Source organism: Arvicola amphibius, chromosome 5 (genome assembly GCF_903992535.2).
Source record: "Arvicola amphibius chromosome 5, mArvAmp1.2, whole genome shotgun sequence".
Lineage (NCBI taxonomy): Eukaryota > Metazoa > Chordata > Mammalia > Rodentia > Cricetidae > Arvicola > Arvicola amphibius.
Genome location: NC_052051.1, coordinates 431,618 through 454,600, shown reverse-complemented (window position 1 = coordinate 454,600; position 22,983 = coordinate 431,618). Strand labels below are relative to the sequence as shown.

The following is a 22,983-nucleotide window of genomic DNA, read 5'->3' as shown; positions in this document are numbered from 1 at the left end:
CTGGAGTTACAGACAGTTGTGAGCTGCCATGTGGGTGCTGGGAATTGAACCTGGGTCCTCTGAGAGAGAAGCCAGTGCTCTTAACCACTGAGCCATCTCTCCAGCCCTCTAGTCTGAGTTTTTATGAAAGCTTCAGTACTTCATTGCATAAGCCTGAGAGTAAGTAAATCACAGGTTGGTCTTCTACCTGTCTCAGACTGGCTTCAGGAACCGAGGATCAAGAACCCAGAGTCTCATGAATGTGGGCACACGCACACACATACAAATATTAAAGAAAAAGTCAACTTTTGGCTCTTTAAATTTCTCGATTTTTTTTTTCTTTCTGCTTTGTCATTTAGTTTAAACCCAGACACTGCAAAAGTAAGAAGGACTATTTTATTTGGAATCTCAAGAATGGCAGTTCAGGAAATATGAATGTAGATGATTGTTTGGTTTTTTTCGAGACAGGGTTTCTCTGTGTAGCTTTTGAGCCTGTCCTGGAATCACCACTTCCTGGCTGATGTTGATGATTCTTAACCAGTGTTTTGGCGATAGGTGGAAGTGTTCATGTGCAAACACTATTGATTTATTACATGGCAAAAACCATTGGGCTATGGTGTACACCTTGTTTTGTTTTTTGAGACAGGGTTTCTCTGTTTGACAGTCCTGTCCTGTAGACAAGGCTGGCCTTGAACTCACTGAGATCTGCCTGCCTCTGCCTCCCAAGTGCTGGGATTGAAGGTCTGCACCACCACTGCCTGGCTGCGTGGTACACGCCTTTCATCCCAGTACTTGGGAGGCAAAGACAGGCGGATCTCAAGAGTTCAGGACAGTCAGGGCTACACAGAGAAACCACATCTCAAAACCCAAAACAAAGCCAGGCGGTGTTGGCGCATGGCTTTAATCCCGGAATTTGGGAGGCAGGTGGATATCTGTGAGTTTGAGGCTAACCTGGTCTACAGAGAGACTTCCAGGACAGACTCTAAAGCTAAACAGAAACCGTGTCTCGAAAAAAACCAACCAAACAAACCATTCTCTGGGCACACTTCTGAAATTGAGAAGAGGGGTCATTTTGTCAATAAAAGAAGTACTTAGTGAAAACAAAAATGGCCAAGTAGCTTCTAAAGGTGTATTTCAGGGCCCAGTTTCTTCACCACAGAGAACTGGGTTCCGGGGTTTGCTTTGAGTAGCTGCTGAAGGGCTTCTGAAAAGCTCATTAAATGTTTTTTATCATGAGCAATCCTCCCCCCCTTTGACTTTTGTTTTTATTTAATTAACATTTTTTTCACTTATTTTACTTACTGACCAGTTTTCCCTTCCTCCTCTCTGTCTTGTTCCCTCCCCTACCTCCCATATTATATCCCCCTCCCCATCCACTCCTCCTCTGCCCTCTGTTCATATTATATTGGTTCCTTCCATTTCTTTAAGGTTTTGTTGTAGGTTTTTAAAGATGGGGCCTTTAAAAAAAATATAAGGCTAGACCTCAGTCTAGATCCTTTTGCCTCAGCCTTCCCAATAGCTGGGGTCACAGGCATGTACTAGCACATCCAGCATATTTTTTTGCTTTTTTTCTTTAAACTTTGTAGCTATATACCTCTTTGCTCTGTGTGTATGTGTGGGTGTAGGTGTGCTTGCAGTTTTTTTTTTGTTGTTGTTGTTGTTTTTTTGTTTTTTTTTCGCACGACAAAGCTTTATTCATCCTCAGCGACTTAAGAAAGGCAAGCTCACTGGCGCTTCACTTGAGTATGCTGTCATCTTGAGCTTCTGCCCGTTCTCTTTCAATCCGTTTCAGCTCATCTAGTCTCTTCTTTTCCTCCGCCGCCACCCTCCTCTCCTCCTCTGCCCGGGGCTTTAGGTAACTGTAGTGCTTGGCGCCGTAGGCCTTGCCGAGGACCAGGGCTGAGTATCGGCCGAGCTTGATGAGCGGAGAGACCTGAACTGGGGGCACCATCTTGTCTGTGACCTTCGCGCCGGAAGCTTAACTGCAGTTTTGATTGGTGCCTAGTGTGCATGCATACTAGGAAAGTCATCTGCCACTAAGCTGCATCAGCCCCAGCCCCTTTTTGCATTTTGCTCTAGTGATTGGGATTATAATATTTAACACATTCAGTTTTCAGAAACTCGCCCCACATACTTATTTGTGAGGTAGAAGAGGGACACATATACCACAGCACACTTAGGAGATCAGAGGGTAATTTAGGAGATATTTTCCTCTTCTGCCATGTGAGTTTTGTCAGGATGACAGCAGTGCCTTTATCCACTGAGTATCTTGCTGACCGGTTTTCAACTTTTCTCCATATTTTCCTTTATCTTCTTTTGTAGATTAATCTAACATGGCTGACCAGAGGCAGCGCTCACTCTCTACCTCCGGGGAATCATTATATCATGTTCTTGGGCTAGACAAGAATGCAACCTCGGATGACATTAAAAAGTCCTACCGGTAAGCAGCTGTGTTCCAAGGAAAAACGCAAATGTATACTTTCCCAAGAACCATGACATGCATTTTTCTTGACAGACATTTTTTTTTCTTCATCTTTCCCCAAGACAGGTTTCTCTGTGTAGCCCTGGCTAGATCAGGCTAGCCTTGAACTCAGATACCTGCATGCCTCTGCCTCCCGAGTGCTGGGATCAAAGGTGTGTGCTACCATGTCCAGCTTCTTGGCAGATTCTTTAACAGTTGGCATTTCATTCTTGCATGTATAGTTTAATCCTAAAATTTAAAACTGTTATCCTGGCCATGCATGGTGGTGCATGCCTTTAATCCTAACACTTGGGCGACAGAGGCAAAAAGGGTATCTGTGGGTTTTTGTTTTGTTTTTTGCTTTTGTTTGGTTGGTTGGTTGGTTGGTTTGGTTTGGTTTTGGTTTTACGAGAGAGTTCCTCTGTAGCTTTGGAGCCTGTCCTTTAGACAGGCTGGCCTGAACTCAACAGAGATCCACCCGCCTCTGCTGGGATTAAAGGCCACCACGCCCAGCAAGGTCTTTTTTTTCCCTATCCTGTTGTGACTGTTTGGATTTGAAGAATGTAGCTTTTAGGTGCAATATTATACGGTAACCTGAGGGGCAGGGGAATCTCTGCCTCAGTATTCCTGTGGTCGTCTCTTGTGTTGTGCTAGAATGTCATCAGTATACACTCCTCTGCCACCACTGCTATCACATACGCAGTTAGCTGGTCAGGACACCAGGGATGACAGTAGGATTTCCCTTTGAAAGTTAGAAGTCTGTGCAATAAGCTGACCCCTACCTTAGTACCTCAGGACTCCCTTGTGCATGAATCCTAGTCGGGGGTGGGGGAGCTTACCCCAAAGCAATTACAGAGACATCTTTTCACTCTGATGAGCCAGATCTCTGGAAAGCTGAAAATTGAAATGCTAATGGGCAAGCATCTCTTCCCCTGGACTCTGATGGATGAATGTGAGATGTAAGACCAAGGTAGAGCCAGGAAATGGTTTTGGTTACAGGAAGCTGGCCCTGAAATACCACCCCGACAAGAATCCTGATAACCCAGAGGCTGCAGACAAGTTTAAGGAGATTAACAACGCCCACGCCATCCTGACAGATGCCACGAAAAGAAACATATATGACAAGTACGGCTCGCTGGGGCTCTATGTGGCCGAGCAATTTGGGGAAGAGAACGTCAACACCTACTTCGTACTCTCCAGCTGGTGGGCCAAGGTGAGGATGGGGCGGCAGTCAGTGTGAGCTGCTACCCTGAAGGCATTGAAAACTCTAGTGCTTAGTAGGACTGCAGGCACCGAAAGATCTGTGTCTCCTTTCTCTTGACGGTTTCTGGTTGAGCTGTCCTCCGTGTGCTGTGCAACTGTCAGCCATATACAAAGTCAGAGTGACTTATGCCATAACCCTTAGGTTTAGGAAGCCTGACTTGGCTTTTAGTGGTTAGTCTTCAGTATTTATAGTTTTAGAGAGAAATCCATTGTAGATGGGAATTTAAGAGGGAGAGAGCTATGCCATTTGAATAGGTATGGAAGTCAGCTACATACCAGCAGACAAGCTGCATTACAGAAAGTTGGGAGTAAGACTTCAGAGAAAGAGTAAGGAAGCCCAAAGTACCAGAGAAAGCATACTTAGGTTCTGGCCAACATCTGAATTTAAAAAAAAAAAGAAAAGAAAGAAAGAAAAGAACAAAAGGGAAAGTTAAACCTTTGAGTTCAGAAAGGCAGGCAAACTGAATAGAACTTCATGGCAGCTTGTGCTCAGTCCCCTCTTTATAAATTACTTATTATTCTATTTTTCCTGCCTTCCCCCTGCAAGTTCACTCTGTCTACACCTTCTCCCGAAATCTAGATACCCTTAGCATTAACTGTATACTCTGCAGTTCTTGTCCTGTTTTCTCTATGGGGTTCTTCTGTTCTGGCCTCTGGGCCTTTGAGGCTGTACAGTGCCGGTTTTCTCTTTCCTAGGCCCTGTTTGTTGTCTGTGGCCTCCTCACCTGCTGCTACTGCTGCTGCTGTTTGTGCTGTTGCTTTAACTGCTGCTGTGGGAAATGCAAGCCCAAGGCACCTGAGGGTGAAGAGACGGAGTTCTATGTATCACCTGAAGACCTGGAGGCCCAGCTGCAGTCTGATGAGAGGGGTGAGTGGGCACCCCTGGACCTTGTGAGTGTGGGGTGGAGTCAGCACTGGCCCTGAACGGTGTCAACTGTCTTGTCAAACAGGAGGGCACTGACACTGTGCCGAGAGTGTTTGTGGTGGCATCTGGGACTGTTGAGGTGTGAACGTGGACACTTGAGGTAAAGCAGGTGCAGGGAGCTGTTCCTGCCCGTGAACTGTGGTAGCCGTAGATCTGAGGGACCAAAGGTGGGGAGGGTGACAGGCAGGTGGGGAGGGCCGGGGGCTGGTGTGACCTGAGGAAAGTGTGTTGGGTGGAGGTCTGCAAGTAGCCTCTCCCGAGTGTCTGTCCAGGTGGCCGAATGATGTGATGCAAGGACCATGTCGGTGGGCATACAATACGGCTGCTGCCCTTGTGCGATGAGGCTGCCTGCTTACTTTTCAGAGGCTACAGACACACCGATTGTCATACAGCCAGCATCCGCCACAGAGACCACCCAGCTGACGGCTGACTCCCACCCCAGCTACCACACCGACGGGTTCAACTAAATTCAGGAGAGGCTGTGATTAGAGGATGAATCAGCACCTGGCCACTGCAACCTTAGAATCATGAACTGTAGTCACTGAGATGGGGAGGCAACCGTCAACCTGACCTGCTGTGGCTTGTCAGGGCCCCTCCCACCTCCTCTAAGCCCACCCATCTGTCAATCCTTGATACACGAAGTGCGTAGCATGCAGTATTTAAAGCAGTGTAGCTACGGTCTTCTTCTGTTTTACCCTTTTGTTTAATAGCATGTATGGGTTATGTTCAGTGTCTGTGTTGTGGATGTGCCGCAGCTGGGCTGAATTAACTGGATGGTAGTGCTGTCTTGGGTTTTCAGCCAAGTGGGTCCAGTGAGGTTCAGCTGTCTCCTTGTGCTTACAGGAGTCAGGTAGGCACCTGGAGCTACATCTCCATGTTGGCCTCTGTGTCCTGTGACATGGTCTAGTTCATGGCTCTGATCGCATCCTCAAGGCTGCAGACAGGGTTCTGATTTCACCTGCGAAGGAGGGAGCTGGGCCCCATCCTCCCAGGCACCACCAGCATCAGTGTTCGTGTTGGGAAGCTTTCATGGGTTCCTGTTAGATCTGCTGTGGAGAGTGCAGGTATGCCCTTCTGAAAGGGAGAGCACACTCTGTAGTGTCTCTGTCTTGGGTCTGCTGGCCTTGTGGACTGAAATCCTGTCATTGGAGGCAGGTCCCTTGCTGGTGTGTGGGAAATCATTTGTCTCTGTTCTGCACCTTTCCAGGTCAAAAGCTGGATTGACGGGGCCACAGCCTCCTTTCCTCATTCCTGGGTCATCTTCCACATTCCTCAAGCCAACCTTGTTCATTTTTATTTTTTATTTTTTTGGGGGACTTTAAAAACCACAAATGGTAGCACTTGCCACTTAGCCATAGTCAGAAAGTCTTTGAGTCCAGTTGTGGGTGGCATGTAGCTGCTTATAAAGAGTCCTCCTGTGCTTGCCAGAGCTCCATCTGTCGTCATCCATGCCTCTGGCAGAGCTGGAGTGCTGGGTTCCTGGTGCCCCTGACTCGGAAGGGTTGACTTTTAGGGAAGCTTTGGTGACAGTTACTGGACCTGGGATGCCAGCTGCAAGCCACAGAATTACTTTGTGAACTTCTCTCCAGTCAGTATTCCAGTCTTAGTCACAGGTACCATGGTGGGCAGAGATGAAAAATGTGGTTACCAGGGATTTCGAACCACCTTACCCTTTTAGAGTTAGCTGGATTAGCTGTGCCAGACTTCAGTGAGCCAGGTTCCTCCAGAACCTTCTGCTGGCTGCTACTGACCGTCCGCATTTCCAGTACAGAGGAAGAAGGAGAAGGCTCATGTGGTAGCTCAGACAAACCACCATGTGTTTCCAAAACCACCATCCACCTCCTGGCCCCTGCTCACCAGGGCCTTCAGGGATCAGATCAGGTTGACAGGAAGCTGCAAGAAGAGGTTGCATTGTGAGTGCAAACTTGGCAGTTATTGAGGGGCCTGTCCAGGTCCTGGGAGACATTGATGCCAGGGTTCCCAGCTGACCCTACAGGAGAATTACATGAGCCAGAAGCTGGCTTCAAAGTCCTACTATGGGTTTGTATGTTTTATTCTTTATAGGATTTTAGGGCTATTCATTATCATACTGAGTTAGAAATAATTTGTAAACATCAGACCTATGGCTACACGTAGTGGGACTTGCCTGTAATCCCAGCACTAGGGAGGTAGAAAGACCTTGAGTTGCAGGCCAGTCTGGGCTTTATACAGTAAGATCCCTACTCAAACAAATCTAGTAGAAGAATGAGAAATTAGCGGGGTAGTGGTGGCGCACGCCTCTAATCCCAGCACTCCAGAAGCAGAGGCAGGCGGATCTCTGAGTTCTAGTACAGCTAGGGCTGTTACACAGAGAAACCCTGTCTCAAAAAAAAAAAAAAAAAAAGAATGAGAAATTCATTGCTTGGTCTATTTTGGAACAAAGGAAGAAGAGGCCACTGGACAATCTGGGGTGCTGGTCCCATCACCCTCATGTTGGTGCCCTTTCACCGTGATGGCCAGGAACCAGGTTATGAGTAGAAAGCTGCAGACTGGTAGCACGTCCTCCTGCCTGCGGCTCTGTGGCCCCTTTCTCTTCTATCCCAGTGAGGGAGGTGCTGTTGGGTGAGAGCGCAGAGGTCAAACCTAGTATCTTTTTGAATTTGTAAAGCTAAGTAAATCATGTTGAACTTAAAACCATCAATATGTACAACAGTTTGAAGGTGGTAATAGTGATTGCCAAGGCCACTGAACTCCCTGACCTATCCCTGAACGCAGACTCCCTTGCTGGGTTTTGCTGAGTTGATCTAAAGTCTCCTTGATTTCATTTGCCCTGACCTAAGCATAACTGGTGAGTCTTAGGATCAGCCTGACTATTCCTGACCAAATACTATTAAATGTAAAGAAGTTCATCCAGTGCAGTGGATGCCCCTTAAGAACCAGAAACCGACCATTTCTGACCTACAGAGAGTACTTAGGAGGGACCCCGGGGACCCATCTCACCAAGGCTAGAGTGTAGATTTCTGTTTGTGCCCAATGATGTGGTCTTTCCTTGTCTTCCTTTTGACTGTTTTTAAATTACTTTAGATAATTCTTCTGTGCAATGTTTATAACCCTTCCTAGTCTTCTGATGTTCAGTTAACACAGCCAGCACCCAATGGGGACCTGTTAGGAAAAGAAATCAGTGCTTAATGTGGTTAGCAGGAAACTTTCCCAAGTTGTCGGTTACTGGGTTTGTTCCCGAATCATAAAGCCAAGTCTCTTCTCAGATGTTCAGGTGCCAGGTTTTACTAATACCAGTGCCCCTTGTCCTGCTGACCCATGACTTTTATTCCAGGTAAATCTTGTGCAAAGAAGCTGCCGTTGTTGCAGCTGGTAGTCTCCATCATTCAAGCTGTCCCTGGAGAGTCTAGGTGCTGTGGTACGGAGAACTGGTGGGCCATGACCATCTTCCTTGGCTTTCAGTGCACCTTTTATTGAAGGGTAGCTGTGAACAGTGTAAAACATGACTGATCTCATTCTTTTCCCAGGGTTTTGAGCTGTGAACCCGTGTGTCCCAGCACTGGCCTGTCCTTTTATTTTGGTTCAGTTTTCCTCCTACGGAAATAGCAAAAGCCACATCTTTACTATCCTCACAAGCACAGTATGTGTTGTCACATGCTGTGAGTGTGGGCTGTGGTGTGTGTTGGTGTGTGTACATATGTGTATATGTATATATCATGCAGCAGGCCTGTCATGCTGCTGTTTGGTGGCAAAACAACAAGTACAATAAAAGTCGGCTCCAAAATAGCCTGTGGTTTCTTGAAGTGTTGGGCAGGGGAAGGGTCTCTTGGCAAAACACCAAAGGAAACCCTAAACTTACTATGTACGTACAGGTACATGTACTTGAATGCACTGCACTGCATAGGCCCTGGCCAGCATTTGGCTTCAGCTGTGTATGTTGGTCACAAGGGTGACCATACCAAATACATCCCTCGGGACCATGCCAAGCTCACCTGACCATCAAATATATGAGGTCTGGGACATAACTAGAAGCTTTCCTCTCCTGAAATGCTAAAACCAGTTTGTGAGCACCTGTTGACATCAGTAATGAAGGTGCATACAGAGGACAGCCTGGGCAGGGGCTCTCTGTCCAGTGCCCCAGGCTGTGCTGCTGGGAGATGGTTTTCTAGGGAAGTGTCTCATGCTAAGTTGGAGGAAGAAATTTTAATTTAAGAACAATTTTTAAGAGTTGAATGTAAGTGCATGGAAAGCCTGTACCAGTTTTACCCATTTACTGAAGTCTGGATACAGCAGAGCACAAGCTGCTGCCGGCCCAGGCTACCCGACTTTGGTGTGCCTCCAGGGGCCAAGCTGAAAGCTGTGGTGGTTCCGCATGGTGACCTGTCTAAATGTTGACCTAAAATAAATGTTTTCACTGCAGACCAGATGTGTGTCTTATAAGTGATTCCTGCCTAATTCTGTTCATGAATTTGGCACTGAAGTGGCACCTTGTGTTAGCCCCTGCTGAGTCCCTTGTGGGCTGAGGCCTCATTTCCATTTTTCTGATCTAGCTGTGAATACCCCTCATCAGTTCTGACACCTCATTTCTAAATGCTTTGTCCGGAATAAAGAAAAGAACTTGTTAGTCCCTGCTAAGGCAGCTGGATTTTGTACACATATGTATATTGGTTTGATTTGTTCTCAGGAACCAATCATCCTGGTTGGACTTGGGTAGAACCCTCCTAGGAAGGACCTGGTTCCTACCCAGGTTCTCACAGTAGTCCTCAATTCTTCCTCTGGGAAAACCAGGCTGGAAAGAATAATCTATCTTCAGTTTCTTAGCATAAAGTGTGAGAGAGCCTGGAGACATGGGATAGGGTCTACTTACCATGTTACAGAAGAGGTGCTCCGACCTCTGATTTGGTCCTCCGTCACCAGTGCCTGGCTGCCCCTTGAACAAACCACTCACCTTATTCCCCACCATTGTAAGATCACCTCTACTCGTCAACTTCCCGTCCCCAACTCATTACAAGTAGGAAATAGGCACACGCCAAACTTGAATAGGGTTTGGGGGAGCCTGTCTTAGGTTCCTAGCCTACCTGTCACAGCCCATATTCAGTAGCTGTCAGTATGCATTTGTCTTACCCTCTAGAGTCTAGTAGCAGCAAGGTGGGGCCAGGCATGAGACTGGTTCGAGAACCTGAGGCTCTGACCATCTTTAAGCTGGGTTTTCTTCCATGGCTCAGTCCTTGCCATAGCTGCCCACAACCACCAGTTTCTTCTGGTAATGTAAATGTTGGGAGGAAATGGTCACAGAGGCTGCCTCCTATACACAGAATCTTAGGTCACCCTGTCTCTGGGTCCAAGTCAGGTGGGTATCTAGCTGTGTGGTTCATTTGGAGACTCTACTTCCCTTATCTCCATCAGACAGTGAGTGAATGAGCTTCAATCCTAAGGAAAGCAGGATGCAGGGTTAAGAATACCTTGTCCCTCGGGCAGAAGCTGGACCTCATTCTCAACATCTTAGGGTTTCTATTGCTGTGAAGAGACCACGACCACAGCAACTCATAAAGGAAGCCATTTAATTGAGGCTAGCTTACAGCCAAAGGTTTAGTCCCTTATCATCATGGCGGGAAACATGGCAGCATGCAGGCAGACACAGTGCTGGAGAAGACGCTGAGAGTTCTACATCTTGTTCTGCAGGCAGCAGAAGGAGCCTGTGTCCTGGGCGTGGCTTGAGCATTTATGAGACCTCAAAGCCCACCCCCCACGGTGATACACTTTCTCCAACAAGACCACACCTAATATAGCCACTCCCTGTGGGCTAAGCATTCAAACACATGAATCTATGGGGACTTAAACCTATTCAAACTACTACAAACACCCTGGGGAGACTGCCTCAGCAGAGCCAACCCAGAATACATTCTGTTACACCTCCATTTTTCTGAAGCTTTATTTTGTAAATTGAGTATCATCAGTAACATTTTTAAATTCAATAAGTTAATGTGTTGTCTCTGCAATCCCAGACCAGGAGGTTGGATAGAAACGAGAGTAGCTCAGACTGGGAACTAACCCACAGAGGCTGTCTCTTCCTCATCACTGCCATCAGGAACTGCATCTGTCCCAAAGTAGCGATCGCCAAAATTCCCTGCAAAAAGAAATGGCCTTGTGTGACTGGGTCCTCCTAGATCATCAGCCATGCCCCTGGACTATAACAGCCTCACCGATGCCTGGGATGATACGGAAAAGGTCATTGACACGCTTGTCCACCGCTGTGGTGATAATCCTCACACGTGGAAATGCATAGGCCACAGAGTGCACACCCATCTCTGCCATGAGCAGGGATAGCAAGAAGATCTTGTCTTCGGGCACATCATGGTCCTGTGTAGCATGGGAACAGGATAAGTTCCAACACCAAGGGAACCGACCTGCAGCCCATCCAGGTCCACTTACCAGGAGCACACGAACAGCCATCATGGCTGCGGCTCCTGTGGATACTGTGCAGTCCATCAGGATCACGTGGTCGTCGCTAATATCCTTGGGAAGTCTTAGGTAGTGGAGCTGTAAGTGATATTAAGGTCAGAGTAGGGCCCCACATCTCTCCCCATGGGCTTGGGCATAACTGTAACTTCCCAGCCCTCCCTGGCTGGACACCTCAGGCTCCCCTGTGAGCTGGTTGGTCTGGATGAGGATGGTGCCGATGCGCACATCCTTGCACACGGCACGCAGTGCAGGCTCCATGGTTTCCCCTGCACGCAGAATGGACACGCCGGTGATCTAGCAGGGAATAGAAGCTGAGTGGGCTGCAAGCAGGAAGGCTCCAGCCCATAGCCTCCTACCCCAGCAGCTACTGCCTTTACCTGCTTTCCAGCATAGCACTTTCCCACGTAGTCCTGTCCCTGTGGGGTCTGTACAGTGCAGTCCTACATAGTGAGGTGGGGTATCTATGAACAGCCAGGGCTGAGCACCCCCCCATCGTAAGCCCACACCAGGATGGCCTGACACCTTCCACCCATCCTCCCACAAGCCCACACCTGGAAGGGTAGGAAGGACAGCGCATGTTCAATAAGCAACCGCATCAATCTTTTGGAGTAGAAAATGAATTCATCCCGGCTAGTCTCCTTGTCCCTGATAGTGGAATAAGCAAGCTTTAGAACGGGATGGACCAGAACCTGGGGGGGGGGGGGGGGGAGGACGACGACAGAATTGGAGGTAGCTCTCCATAGGTGGGCCTTTACCTGATGATGGTGTGCATGCCTCGTACCTGTGGTGTACTCTTGAGGACACTCAGAGTCTGAGGAAGGGGATGGCACTGGTGGGCTGAGGCCAGCGCAGCCCTAGAGATACAAAATGATTGGAATATTTTATCCAAAAGTCCCTTTCTAACCCAGAGGACATCTGAACATCACTGTGGGGACGGGCATGTGCAGGGTGGGAGCTGTCTGCTGGCTATGGCTGACCCAAGAAAAATGCTTTGTCCCCTAAAATGCCAGGCAAAAGTGAGAATGCTCAATTCTGAACACGGAACACACTCTCAGTGAGGAGAATGCTGGGGGGCTGAGGCATGAGGTGTCCCCTCCTAGACTCAGATAAAGTAGAGAGGTCAGACATAGGGAAGAAAGGAGCTTACTGTGGGAACAGATCTCAGCCTCCAAATGGACAGCTTGTCCCCAACTTCTCCTGGGAGCAACATGTAAGCTGTAGGGCCAAGCTCCACTCAGATCCATCCCCCAAGTAGTGTGCAGTCCCTCGGGAGGGAGAGCAAAGCAAGGAGGGCTCGGTGCCAAAGGCTACCCCACCCAAAACCCAAGCCTGGGGAGGGGAGGGCCAAGGACTTGTCAGAGGCAGGAGGGAGGGCTGGTTAGAGGGAAAAGGTACAAACAGTGATCTTGGAAGGGAGGGGTCACTGAAGTACAAAGTGCAGGAGCAGTGCAGGGCGTGGGGCAGCACACAGCGCAGCACAATCAGAGCTTGCTCTGCTCACATATCCCAACGCAGCTTCCTCTGCTCGCCAGGTGAAGAGCGTGTTCAGGGAGGGAACAAGGCAGGAAACAGGTTTACAAAGAGGAAAAGAACAGAGAGAAGAACACTTAGTGGGGAGATCAGCCAAGTCCCTGCAGAAGGTACCCTGTGGGCCACCAGCTGACTGAAGACTTGAGGCAGGAGGCTGGCAGCTGTCTTGGCACTGACATCCTTGGTGCCTGAGGGGAGAGCACCACCTACACCCAGACGTTTTCCCCTTCTGCTCACCAGTAACTTCCTGGAGTTGGAGGAGACCAAGGGGGTCAGCCGCCATTTCCTTGGCTGACCAAAAAAATTGGAAAATGGAACTGGCTGTGCCTGGAGATTTTTCTCAGAATTGAGGCTTTGTAAGGGCCCTGGCACAGGTCTGTGGCACCCTGGTCTTGGTGAGGCCAAGTGGAGACTCATGCAAGGACAGGAAGCAGGGCTGTTTAGAAGGTCCTGGAGGCATTTCCAACACCGGCTTAGAACTCCTGGGGCATCCAGTGGGACACAGTGGCTTGACGAGATCTTCCCTATCCCAGCTTCATGCTGCAATTGCTCCTTCTGCATGAGTTGTGCTACAGCTTGAAGACTAAGCTAGGATAGGGCAGGGCCTAGGTGGAGAAGGCAAAGCCAAACCCTCACTCCCCACTCCCCAGGGAGAGTCAACGGAGCCTATGATCCATCGTACGGTTCATTTTACAAGATAACATCAGCCTAGATGCAGGCCTGGGCTTTATGGTTGCAGAGACATGTCAGTGTGGTCCCTGTCTTGGATCATGAATGGCAGTGCTGGCCCAGGAGAACAGCTTTGTTCTCTGTGGCTGGACCCCAAGTTAGGCTGTATGGATCTCTGAGTTTGAGGCCAGCTTGGTCTAAAGTGAATTCCAGGACTACACAGAAAAACCCCGTCTTGAGAAAACAAAACAACCCCCCCCCCAAAAAAAAAACAACCAAAACCAACCAACCAAACAGAAAAAACCTGGGGAAAATTCTTTAACTTCTTTGTACCTTAGTGTTCTTATCTGCCAGTGGGGAGCAGCAGCAAGGCTGCTTACCACTCTACCCCTGTGGTATGGATTGACTGTCTGCTTGGCTAGGTGACAGCCGACCCGGAGTTCTATGAAGATGTTGGAAATGCCTCCAAATCTGCAGAGAGTTGTGGAGTCTTACCTGACGCTGAGTTCACGCTGTGGCAGCAACACAGGGAGACACAAGGGAACGGGTGATGCATCAGTGACCAGGGCAAGCAGCCAGGCTACCCCTAACCCCAGTGACAGACATCCACAGCCCCATGTGGAAATAGCCCAGGGTCTGCAAACTACAGGAGGAGGCAGGCTTCTAAGGACCTCCGAAGTGGGGAGAGGCTGGGCTGGGACCCGTGGGCTGCAGTAGTAGTGCCAAGGCAGAACTAGAGCCAGACACCACAGCACAGCCATGAACCACCTAATGCCGGCCCTATGGTGGGAAAATATCACTTGTAGAGTGACCCACTCAGAAAGGGAAGACATGGGACTCAGTGCTGAAGTCTATAATCCTAGACTAGTAAATAGTGGCTCACCCTTGTTACTCTCATGGCTGGCAGGGACAGGAGTGCACCCTTTCATGCATAGCCAAGTCCCCTTGCCTATCACAGAGGGCTGGGCCATTTAAATAAGCTTAGGAAGCAGGCTCAGAACACTTAAGAGTCAGTACCTGTAGGGGACAGTGGATGTGTGGGGTGGAGTGCGCAGGCTGCTGTGGGGGGGACAGCAGAGAGACAGGGACTTTGGGTATTATCAGGCTGACTCACCTCTTCCAGTTGGCTGTGAACATGCTGCACAATCAGGTCAATGGCTACTGTGTTCCCGCTCCCTGGAGGGGAAGAAAGAGGATAACTCAGAAGCCTGCTGGCCCTTCTGCCCCGCTGGCAGGAAGACATGGCTGGCAGGCTCACCTCTGGGCACTACAATATCTGCCAGGCGCATGGTGGGCTGGATATACTGATCGAAGGCAGGCTTGACAAACTTGTTGTACTGCTTAATGACGCCCTCAATATCCCGACCTCGCTCGCTGATGTCCCGGCGTAGCCGCCGTACCAGTCGGATATCAGAATCTGTGTCTACAAAGATCTTCATGTCTAGGAGCTGGGTGGGGACAACAAGCCAGTGCATAGGGTTGAGGCAGGAGGCAGTGACACCATCAAGTAGAAGAGGATCCACAGAGCCAGAGTGGCAACATGATCAGCTCATGGTCTATGGGCCGTGATCATTGGGGTCAGCTGCCTACAGGATACCCACTGGCCTAACCATTAGTGTATGTACGGGGCACTCATAGGAAGTGTGCATTAGGACGCGTGTGGGTGTGGGGTACAGAATGGAGACAACTGACAAGTCAGGCAGAACTGGGACTTGGCAGGATGATGGACATATTACTCGTTACACCTCCCATGAACACTGGAGAAGTGGGGCTTTGAGAGTTCAGGGTGTGGCCTCCTCCAGTTAGCATGTGATAGGTGAATCCTGAAGGAGCTATGTGGGGATTGGGGCTGCCATGTGGAGATGGTAAGAGTCCTCTTGGCCTGGGCCAGAGTTTTGCAGCAAAGTCCCTCAAACTCACTGGCTTTAAGTCCTTGTTTGTTCCTCAACAAAGAAGAATCTCAAGAGCAGGGGAAATAGAAGTATAGCTCCCAACATCCCATATCAAGGGAACTATGGTCCCCAGAAGCCACGTCCTACTGCAGTGGTCAGTTAGCTAATGGTACAAAGCAGTTTGAATGTCTAGGAGACACCAGGAGGGTTCATCTAGAAGCATCTGATCGGGAGCAATCTGTTCAGAGAGCACAGACCATGGAGGCCGTGGGGATGGGGCAGGGTGTTGTGGGGTGGGTGCTCCCAGCAAGCTCTCACCTCCAGCAGTGTCTTGTCAGCAAAGGCCATGATACCCTCAAAGATGATGACATTTGCACCATACAGTGTTTTCTGCAAAGGAACCCAGGGAGTTTCAATGTTCAGCTCAGGCCCCTGCAGCCTCTGGAAGAGCCCCAAGACCATGGGCCTACCCAGTCCTTTTTCCGGCTATGGGTGGTGAAGTCATAGATGGGTATTTGGACGCTCCTGCCCTGCTTTAGTTTCTTGAGGGTCGAAATGATGAGGTCAAAATCAAAGGCATCAGGGTGGTCGAAGTTGAAGTTGTTACAGGCAGCCTGTTCCTGCTGCTGCTGTGTCAGAACCTAGGGGAGCATGATGAAGCCCTATGACCATAGGCCTACATTTGTAGGGGCAAAGGAGGTACTCTGGCAGAGATGAGCAGGGCCTCACCTTATAGAAGGAGTCCATGGACAGTAGGACCACCCAGGGCACATCTAGCGCTTCAATGATCATCCTGGCTACGGTGGTCTTCCCAGATGCACTGCCACCTCCCAAGCCTGTAGGTGGAAGGTTATCTTGCCATTAGTTGCACTGGGCTGACCATGTAGACTGATCCCCAAGGTGCCTTCCCACACTGTTATTACCAATGGCAAAGGCCTCCTTGGACTGTGTGCCATGTTCATTGTACCATGGTGGCCGCCCAGCTGTGTAGATGGTGCGTTTGCTTGTGCGGAGCAGGGGTGGCTCTGACTTGCACTGGCTGGTGGTACGCTTCCGGGGCGAGCGCCCGGTACCCACGGGTGGGAGGAGTCTGTCCAAGGACCCTGTGTTGCTGCTGTGAAGAGGAATGTGCTCAGCCTCAGTCAACAGTTGTCAATCTCCCTGGTCATGCCCAAGAGGGACAGGTACAATATGGGCTCAACTGGGGAGAGTGTGCCCAAGAAATGTACCTGTAGCTGATCCAAGGAGTTAACGGGGCCACAAAACCTTAGACTGTTCACACAGCAAGGACAAGGGACAACAATGAGTGGCAAGAGGACACAGGAGGGTATACACAATCTCTGAGTCACAAGCCTATCCCTCTGTGGACTATGGTGGGTAGGGAAGATCCCATCAAGGACTGTGCCCCTTTCCTTAACATAGTCCAGTTACTGCTGCCCTGGAGGATGGCTATTGCCCCAGGAGTCCAGAGTACAATGTACTGGCCCAATTCCAGTGACAAGTTATATGTTCTAGAAACTTCCCTGGTCTGGCACCCCGTCAAGGAAAGTAGGAAAGAAGGGAGGCTAGAAGACCTATGAAGAACCTACTTTTCAGTATGACTCCTTCTGTGCTCCCAAAGCAGAAACCTCCAGCAGCCTGTAAATGCCACCTGCGTGGCTGATGTGTGTACGTGCACACACGTATGCATGTTATGTGGTGGTGGTTTGAGATGGTGACCCAAGATAGAGAAGGAAAGACTAACCAAGAGTGCAAGAGGGAAATGCAACCCAAAGAAGGTTAGAGGCAGATCTGTAGCTTTGTACACCCATGGCTTCCCACTCATGCTAGGTGGGCACTCAGAACCCTGCTGATACTGCAGTTCGTCTGCACTTCTAGATGGTGCCACTTCCAGCCATGGCCTTCACATCTGAGAAGGAGCAGTGTGGTGGGTTGAATAAAAAGGCCCCCATAGTCCCACAGGGAGTGATGCTACGAGGAGATGAAGCCTTGCTGGATCCCTGGAGGTGGGCTTTGAGGTTTCAGAAGTTCAATCCAGGCCTACTGGCTCACTCTCTTCCCGCTGCCTGTGGAGCCAGATGTAGAACTCTCAGCTACTTCTCCAGCACCATGTCTGCCCCCATGCTTCCTGCTGTGACGATAACAGAGTTGCTATGGTCATGGTGTCTCTTCACAGCAGTAGAAACCCTGAGACAAGCAGCTTCTACAGAGGCTCAATGTGCTGCATCACCTAATACTTGCCGCTTTCCCTGAGGTACAGCCTGATGCAGAAGTGCTAAGAGGAGGCTGGAGAGATGGCTCAGCAGTTAAGAGCACTGACTACTCTTCAAGAGGACCCATGTTCAACTCCCAGCACCCACATGGCAGCTCACAACTGCCTGTAACTTCAGTTCCACGGGACCTGACACCCTCACACAGATACACACGAGGGCAGAACACCAATGCACATAAAATAAAAATAAATCTTAAAAAATTAATTAATTTTAAAAAGTGCTAAGAGAACAAGACATATGCTTAACAGAGGCACTTTCTGGCCAACTGCCTGAAAGGAAATCTGGGTAGGTCACATGATCCCAGCCTCGGCTTTCAAACTTCTCAAGAGCCTCTCGGGTCAGTGGCTCTGCCTGGCGTGCTGTGTCTTACTCATGTGGGGTCAAGATGAACTGTGGCCATTGGTGATGTACGATAGTGTTTGGTGGGTAGGAGGGCTACCTATAGAAATGGCAGATGGACGTGCCTGCTAGTTCCTTGTGCAGTGGCTGGTAAAGTCTGGAGTACCACATGAGAAAGAACACTGTATGGAATACCAGGTAAACCTGAGGTGAATGGGGGAGATTGGCAGGTCCAGATGGGAACAAGTATCCTGGCTAATGAACCAGGATGTAGCCCTAGACAGTTTCTTTCTACCTCTGGGTTGGCCCAGTTTGGGGACAGTGAGCATCATGGGTTCATCTGTATCCAACCAGGAAAACACACTGCGCTCATCCTTGGGGACAGAGACAGTAGGCCTGCTTGTTTCTATACCATCCATCCGTACCAGAGCTCAGAGAATGAGCACAGGGAATAATTAGTCAGCTTGTTAAGTTCAGCCTCACCTCCACTGCTCTGGAGACAAGTGCAGGAGCTGAGAGCATGGAGCCAGGCATAAACAACACATCTGAATACGGAGACCTGAGTCTGCCAGTCAGGGGTCTTAGGGACAGATAGCATGTGAGGGGCACAGGTAACGAAATGATGAGCTTACCCAGACAATGAGGTCCCCAGACCCCAGACAGAGGGTAAGTGGTTGCTCACCTGAACATACTAATCCATCCACGTAAACAATCGGATCTGTGAAGCTTATCTACTGGGCTGTCCTTTCCAGTGGGCAAGAGCTGGGGGGCCCCAGCTAGAGGAAAGAGCAGAGATTCCCTAGGGTTCCAGATTGAGTCTTGCTCTGGTCCCTAGGGGCAACATGACCACAGCACGCAGAGTAGCTCTGGGAGGCCACAGTAAACAAAAATCAAGTTCAGGTCCTCTGTCTCCCCACTGGGCCTCCTCCACCTACCCCAGGGAGCTGTCCTCAGCTTTTGGGAGGAAACTACTCCAAGGCAGAGCATCTGACTTGCAAGAAGGCCGAACAACTTGATAGGACTCCTAGCACTGCCTACCTGCAGGCTGTGTCTTGGGCATCACTGGTAAACACAAGGACACACAAAGCCAAGATATCCAGACAGAAATTGAGCAAAGGAGGTAACAGGCTGGGGTTGCTTTCCTGATCTCCCTGATTTTCAAAGTACCAGCTTCCCTGGGGAAATTAAGTTCCCCATCAGTGACTCTTCACCCTCGTGAAGATCCCTTCCAAGGCTTGTGCTGCTGATGGGCAGAGTGCCCAGGTGCAAGCAGATCATGGAGAACTTGGCCAGAAATCTGCCTCAAGCTATGTCTGTACCTAGCCCAGCCCCCCTGTCCTCCTCAAAGTTAATAGCTGTCTCCTGGAACCAGAGATTAGGCATCACCCCATTTCTCACAAAAGGTGCCTCTTGATGGGAAAGTAGCATAAAATACTTCATCTCTTATCCACAGACAGACAAAGGGGTTTCTGGCCTCAACAACAAAAGTTCATTAGTACCAACAGAATTAAGAGACACAGCGAATGCAAGATGCTACCACAACCCACAACCCCAAGCCAGCCATCTCTGCAGCCCTGAGCACAGTTCAGCTCCCAGGAGTACCTGCTGGCTGGTTTGTTTTCAGATATCCACGGTCATTGCATCACACAAGTCAGGAGTGGTCAGTATCATTGGGAAGCAGGGACTCTGCTGCAACTCACCTGCCTTCTGCTCCAAGAGTCCAGCACCCTGAGATCCTGATGCCAGAGTAAGCTGGGGGGCTGCTCATTGCCAAGGATGCAGGTAGGTACAGAGGGCTAAGAGGTGGGTGTCCCTGGACAGTGGGGTGGCCCAAGTATGTGTGGTCTAGGTGCTAGCAGTGAGAGTATCACTCCCTCTTAGAACTACTGTCGTCCCCAAGGACAGCTCGGGATTTCTGGCCACCTGAACTAGTCTTCCATGGGTGGAATCACTCCTGTGGACAGCAGAAGAGCTAGGTGGTACTGGACCCCTAGGCTAGGCTGGCAGCAGTAGCTTACTATATACAAGGGATGGGGCACAGCAGTTAGGTAGCCCCAGGAGCCCTACCGCACTAAGGGAACACAGTGTTAGTCTCAGAGGCCAAGGCCACATGTATAAGAGGATCATCCTGTTAGGGCGCATGTACCAGATATTAATAGTACTGACTCTGGCCTGCACAATCCCCAGGCCAGTTGGTGCGAAGTGTATTTCAGTGTTAGCTAGTATGCTCATTGGCTGTACTTGTGAAGGCCCACTAGTACTTTTCCCCCAAATTTCCTGGAAGAAATACGGTTGTGCCCCGAATGCATACACAGGGAGACAAGGAAATCTGAGGCCCCTCCAGACCAGGATGAATGTCAGTGCTGAGTTTGTTGCCTTTCCCATGGCCTCAAGGTGCCTCCTACAATGATAAACAAATCTGAAACTCTACCCTAGCACACCCAAGAATAACTGTGCCACCCTCCACCTTACAGAGGCTCCAGCAAGTCCTATGGTCACCCAGGCCTCATCAGTCAGTAGGGAAACTGCCACCTTCATGCCCACACAATAGAGAGAAAGGGAAGATTTGGTCCCAGCCTCAGCTGAAATCTTTACTGACTTAAGATCTAATCAGAGAAGTTCTGCTGGTCTTGGAGTTCTCTTCCTGAGGTGGGTTGGCCTTACTGCAACTTCATCCTACCCTGCTGGCCTCTAGCACAAAGACGGTCTGGCAGGTGCTCAGGAAAAAGGAAGTTTCCAAGTGGACTTCACACACCTGAAAAGGAGCCACTGTGGGAGCACCTTGGAGGCAGCTCTTCTCACTGTCTAGGTAATTCATGGCTATGTCTACATCCCTACTAGACACCTGGAACAGGACTGGAGCCTATGTATGTTTACATGTATGTGTACCTTTTCAGAGTTGGTCCCTCTGCCTCCACTCTCAGGTGGTTGGCTGGGTACGGCCTAGGATTGCTCTGGGAGGCTGACGTTGTTCTGGGCAGGGATGCAGAGTCAAGGGGTCCTAGGGAATCCATTCACAGGTTTGGCTGGCTGATCACAACAGAGAATCCTGTCATGTTCTTTGAGTACCCCATCAGGTGAGGATCAGGGAGTATAAAAACAGGCCACAGGTCTGTGGGAAGCTAACACTGTGCTGGTCTCAGAAAGGGAAGGACTAATTCCAGGTTTGTTACTGTTAACAGAATAGATCTCACAATACCTATTGATTTACTAGACTTGGCCCTAGAACATCAGACCCTGACCCCTGAACTTCATCTTAACCTAGGATATACCAGGCTACCTGGCTATAGGCCTCCGTTTTAGGTCTCAGGGTTGTCTGAGGTAGGAAGTAGTGTTGGAAGCTGCTACTCAGTCTTCACTTTCCCCTGGCTACCCACTAGGCGACAGCTCTGTCAACTATGGTTTAGATGCCATCACTCACCAGGAAGTTGCTGCAGTCCTCTATCCTTATCAAGGAAATAGGGGTTACTGAGGACCTCACTGATAAGGAACTTACATATGAGGACATCATGGAAATAGAGCTGCCTTATAATTTGCATTCCCAGGGGCTGGAGAGATGGCTCAGTGATTAAGAGCACTGGCTGTTCTTCCAGAGGTCCTGAGTTCAATTCCCAGCAACCACATGATGGCTCACAACCATCTGTAATGAGAGCCGGTGCCCTCTTCAGGCAGAACACTATATACATACTAAATAAATTTTGGGGGAGGGGAGTAATTTGAAATCCGCCTCCCTTTTAAAAAAAATAATAATTTGCATCCCCCTATGTCAGAGAAACCAGAATCAAATGTCTACAGCGAGGTCTGAAGAGAGGAAGGCTCATCACTTGGACCACCAAAGGACTAAGAAAGGTCTCAAGGTTCCTCTGCCATCAAGATCTATAATCAAGCTACCCCTTCTGGTGCTTCTATGGAAGGCCTGCAAGAGGCTGGGAATGCTCAGAGATAGTCACCAAGGCCACAATCACAAGATAGACGCAGGACTGGGAGATCAGAGGCTTCTACTGCCCACCTGCCACAATGTAAGCCTTCACTCACACACCTCCACCTGCATCCCAAGACTCTGGGTGGGCACCATTAGCTTCCCTCCACTCTATAATCTCAGCCCAATATCCATTTTCTCAGTGTGTTTCCTCAGGAACCCTCGGAGGATGTGGCTATGACCGCTTTGCTTCTGGTTATATCGAGACATTCTGAACTAGAAAGTATCACAAACTCAGCCTTGTTAGACCAAACCAAGTCTTTCAGGCTACCAGTTAAAATGCCTTGGTGTGTGTGAACTAGCCGGGATTGGCCTTTTCCACCTTCAGCACCTGCTGACCCGAAGTCGTCCGGGCTCACAGTTCCCTAAGCGGTGCTCCTAGGTCCTAGAGCCGGAACAGACCGAAAGAGGTGCCACGCGCAGTTCCAGGCGGTCACCACCCCCTGGCGGCGGTGGCCTGGAGTTACTACTCGTGATGATCAGGCCGAGCCCTCTCCATGCTCCTGAAAGCCTCCAAAGGGCCCCCAAACTCTCGAGCAGGTGGAGATCACCACCCCATCCTACATTCACAATTACCGCTGACCGCCAGGTGGGTGTGAGCTGGTGAGATCAAATTCGAGGAACTCAGAAGGTCGAGCACGCCCGCCACCCACCTGAGAGCCTAGAGTCAAGCGCGCAAACGCTAGGGACAGAAATCCAGGCCACACAGGTCAAACAGGTTTCCACTCTCCGCGCCTCCAAAAGCTAAGGGCTCGGGCCAGTTCCGCCTTCCGTCCTGCTGGGGCCCTCCAGACCACCTGCCACCTCCCTCTTCCCAGGCAGAGGGTTGCTGACACACGGCCCAGGAGGCCCCAAGGCTCCAAGAACAGGCAAAAACCTATCCAGGAACCGCGCGGCTGTGGACACCGAGCTGCCCATCTGCGGAGATACCGCGGAACCACCCGGGCTTTAAGAAGGGATGCAAGCCGGTGCGCTGAGCCCTCCCAAGAGGCGAGCGCGGCCCCTGCCTTATCCAGGCCTGCGCCTACCGGTCCTCACACGCGGTCTCAGTTTGCTCGGCCGGGCGGCCAGGCGCGTCTGGGGCCACAGCGGATTGTAGGGACGAAGGGGTAGCGTCCGCGGAGGCCGGCGGCGCAGCCATGGCGTCCCGAACCTGGCGGAGGCCAGGGAAGCGCGCAGGAAGTCTGGCACGCTACGGACTACGAGCCCCACAAGGCCATGCGGCAAGCCTA

General features: G+C 50.1%; 3 protein-coding genes across 8 annotated transcripts in view; 1 reads left to right on the top strand and 2 right to left on the bottom strand.

Moving 5' to 3' along the window:
• Positions 1–8,393, top strand: part of Dnajc5 (DnaJ heat shock protein family (Hsp40) member C5) — a 32,888-nt gene extending 24,495 nt beyond the window's left edge. The window contains exons 2-6 of one of the 2 annotated variants that reach the window (XR_005285585.2): positions 2,302–2,419; positions 3,440–3,653; positions 4,400–4,571; positions 4,654–4,728; positions 4,992–8,393. Coding sequence is in view for 1 of the 2 variants with exons in the window: in XM_038332189.2 (XP_038188117.1) it covers positions 2,313–2,419; positions 3,440–3,653; positions 4,400–4,571; positions 4,992–5,095 (597 nt within the window). In the remaining variant the exon portion in view is untranslated. The remainder of the gene's footprint in view (positions 1–2,301; positions 2,420–3,439; positions 3,654–4,399; positions 4,572–4,653; positions 4,729–4,991) is intronic. The other variant, XM_038332189.2, reaches the window with a different exon arrangement.
• On the bottom strand, positions 1,654–1,949 carry LOC119815865 (ATP synthase subunit e, mitochondrial-like). The gene has a single exon (XM_038332190.1). The coding sequence runs from the start codon at positions 1,928–1,930 to the stop codon at positions 1,715–1,717; it is 216 nt and encodes a 71-aa protein (XP_038188118.1). The 5' UTR covers positions 1,931–1,949; the 3' UTR covers positions 1,654–1,714.
• Positions 5,299–22,934, bottom strand: Uckl1 (uridine-cytidine kinase 1 like 1). 5 transcript variants are annotated; one of them, XR_005285584.1, is made up of 18 exons: positions 22,780–22,934; positions 16,084–16,274; positions 15,890–15,996; positions 15,631–15,801; positions 15,479–15,550; positions 14,527–14,716; positions 14,383–14,444; positions 13,764–13,780; positions 11,825–11,923; positions 11,621–11,714; positions 11,447–11,509; positions 11,241–11,363; positions 11,040–11,147; positions 10,811–10,967; positions 10,660–10,734; positions 7,608–7,769; positions 6,299–7,222; positions 5,299–6,179 (listed from the first exon to the last, which is right to left on the bottom strand). XR_005285584.1 is itself a non-coding variant. In XM_038332184.1 (16 exons), exons 1-16 carry the CDS (start codon positions 22,890–22,892, stop codon positions 10,183–10,185), a joined length of 1,743 nt encoding a protein of 580 aa, XP_038188112.1. In that variant the 5' UTR covers positions 22,893–22,934; the 3' UTR covers positions 10,152–10,182. The 5 variants fall into 5 exon arrangements, 4 of the variants coding, with proteins under 4 accessions (XP_038188112.1, XP_038188115.1, XP_038188113.1 ...); XM_038332184.1 differs by lacking the exons at positions 5,299–6,179; positions 6,299–7,222; positions 7,608–7,769 and adding an exon at positions 10,152–10,283; XM_038332187.1 differs by lacking the exons at positions 5,299–6,179; positions 6,299–7,222; positions 7,608–7,769; positions 22,780–22,934 and adding exons at positions 10,152–10,283; positions 22,405–22,729.
• Between the last annotated feature and the right edge of the window lie 49 nt (positions 22,935–22,983).

Excerpts from the sequence above, each read along its gene's own strand:
- Uckl1 (XM_038332184.1), bottom strand. The coding sequence starts at position 22,892 with ATGGCTGCGCCGCCGGCCTCCGCGGACGCTACCCCTTCGTCCCTACAA. Across the intron at positions 11,364-11,446 it reads AGTGCTATGCTGGAAAGCAG|ATCACCGGCGTGTCCATTCT; the intron begins GTAAAGGCAGTA and ends ATTCCCTGCTAG. Across the intron at positions 10,968-11,039 it reads TGGCTGTTCGTGTGCTCCTG|GACCATGATGTGCCCGAAGA; the intron begins GTAAGTGGACCT and ends CATGCTACACAG.
- LOC119815865 (XM_038332190.1), bottom strand. The coding sequence starts at position 1,930 with ATGGTGCCCCCAGTTCAGGTCTCTCCGCTCATCAAGCTCGGCCGATAC.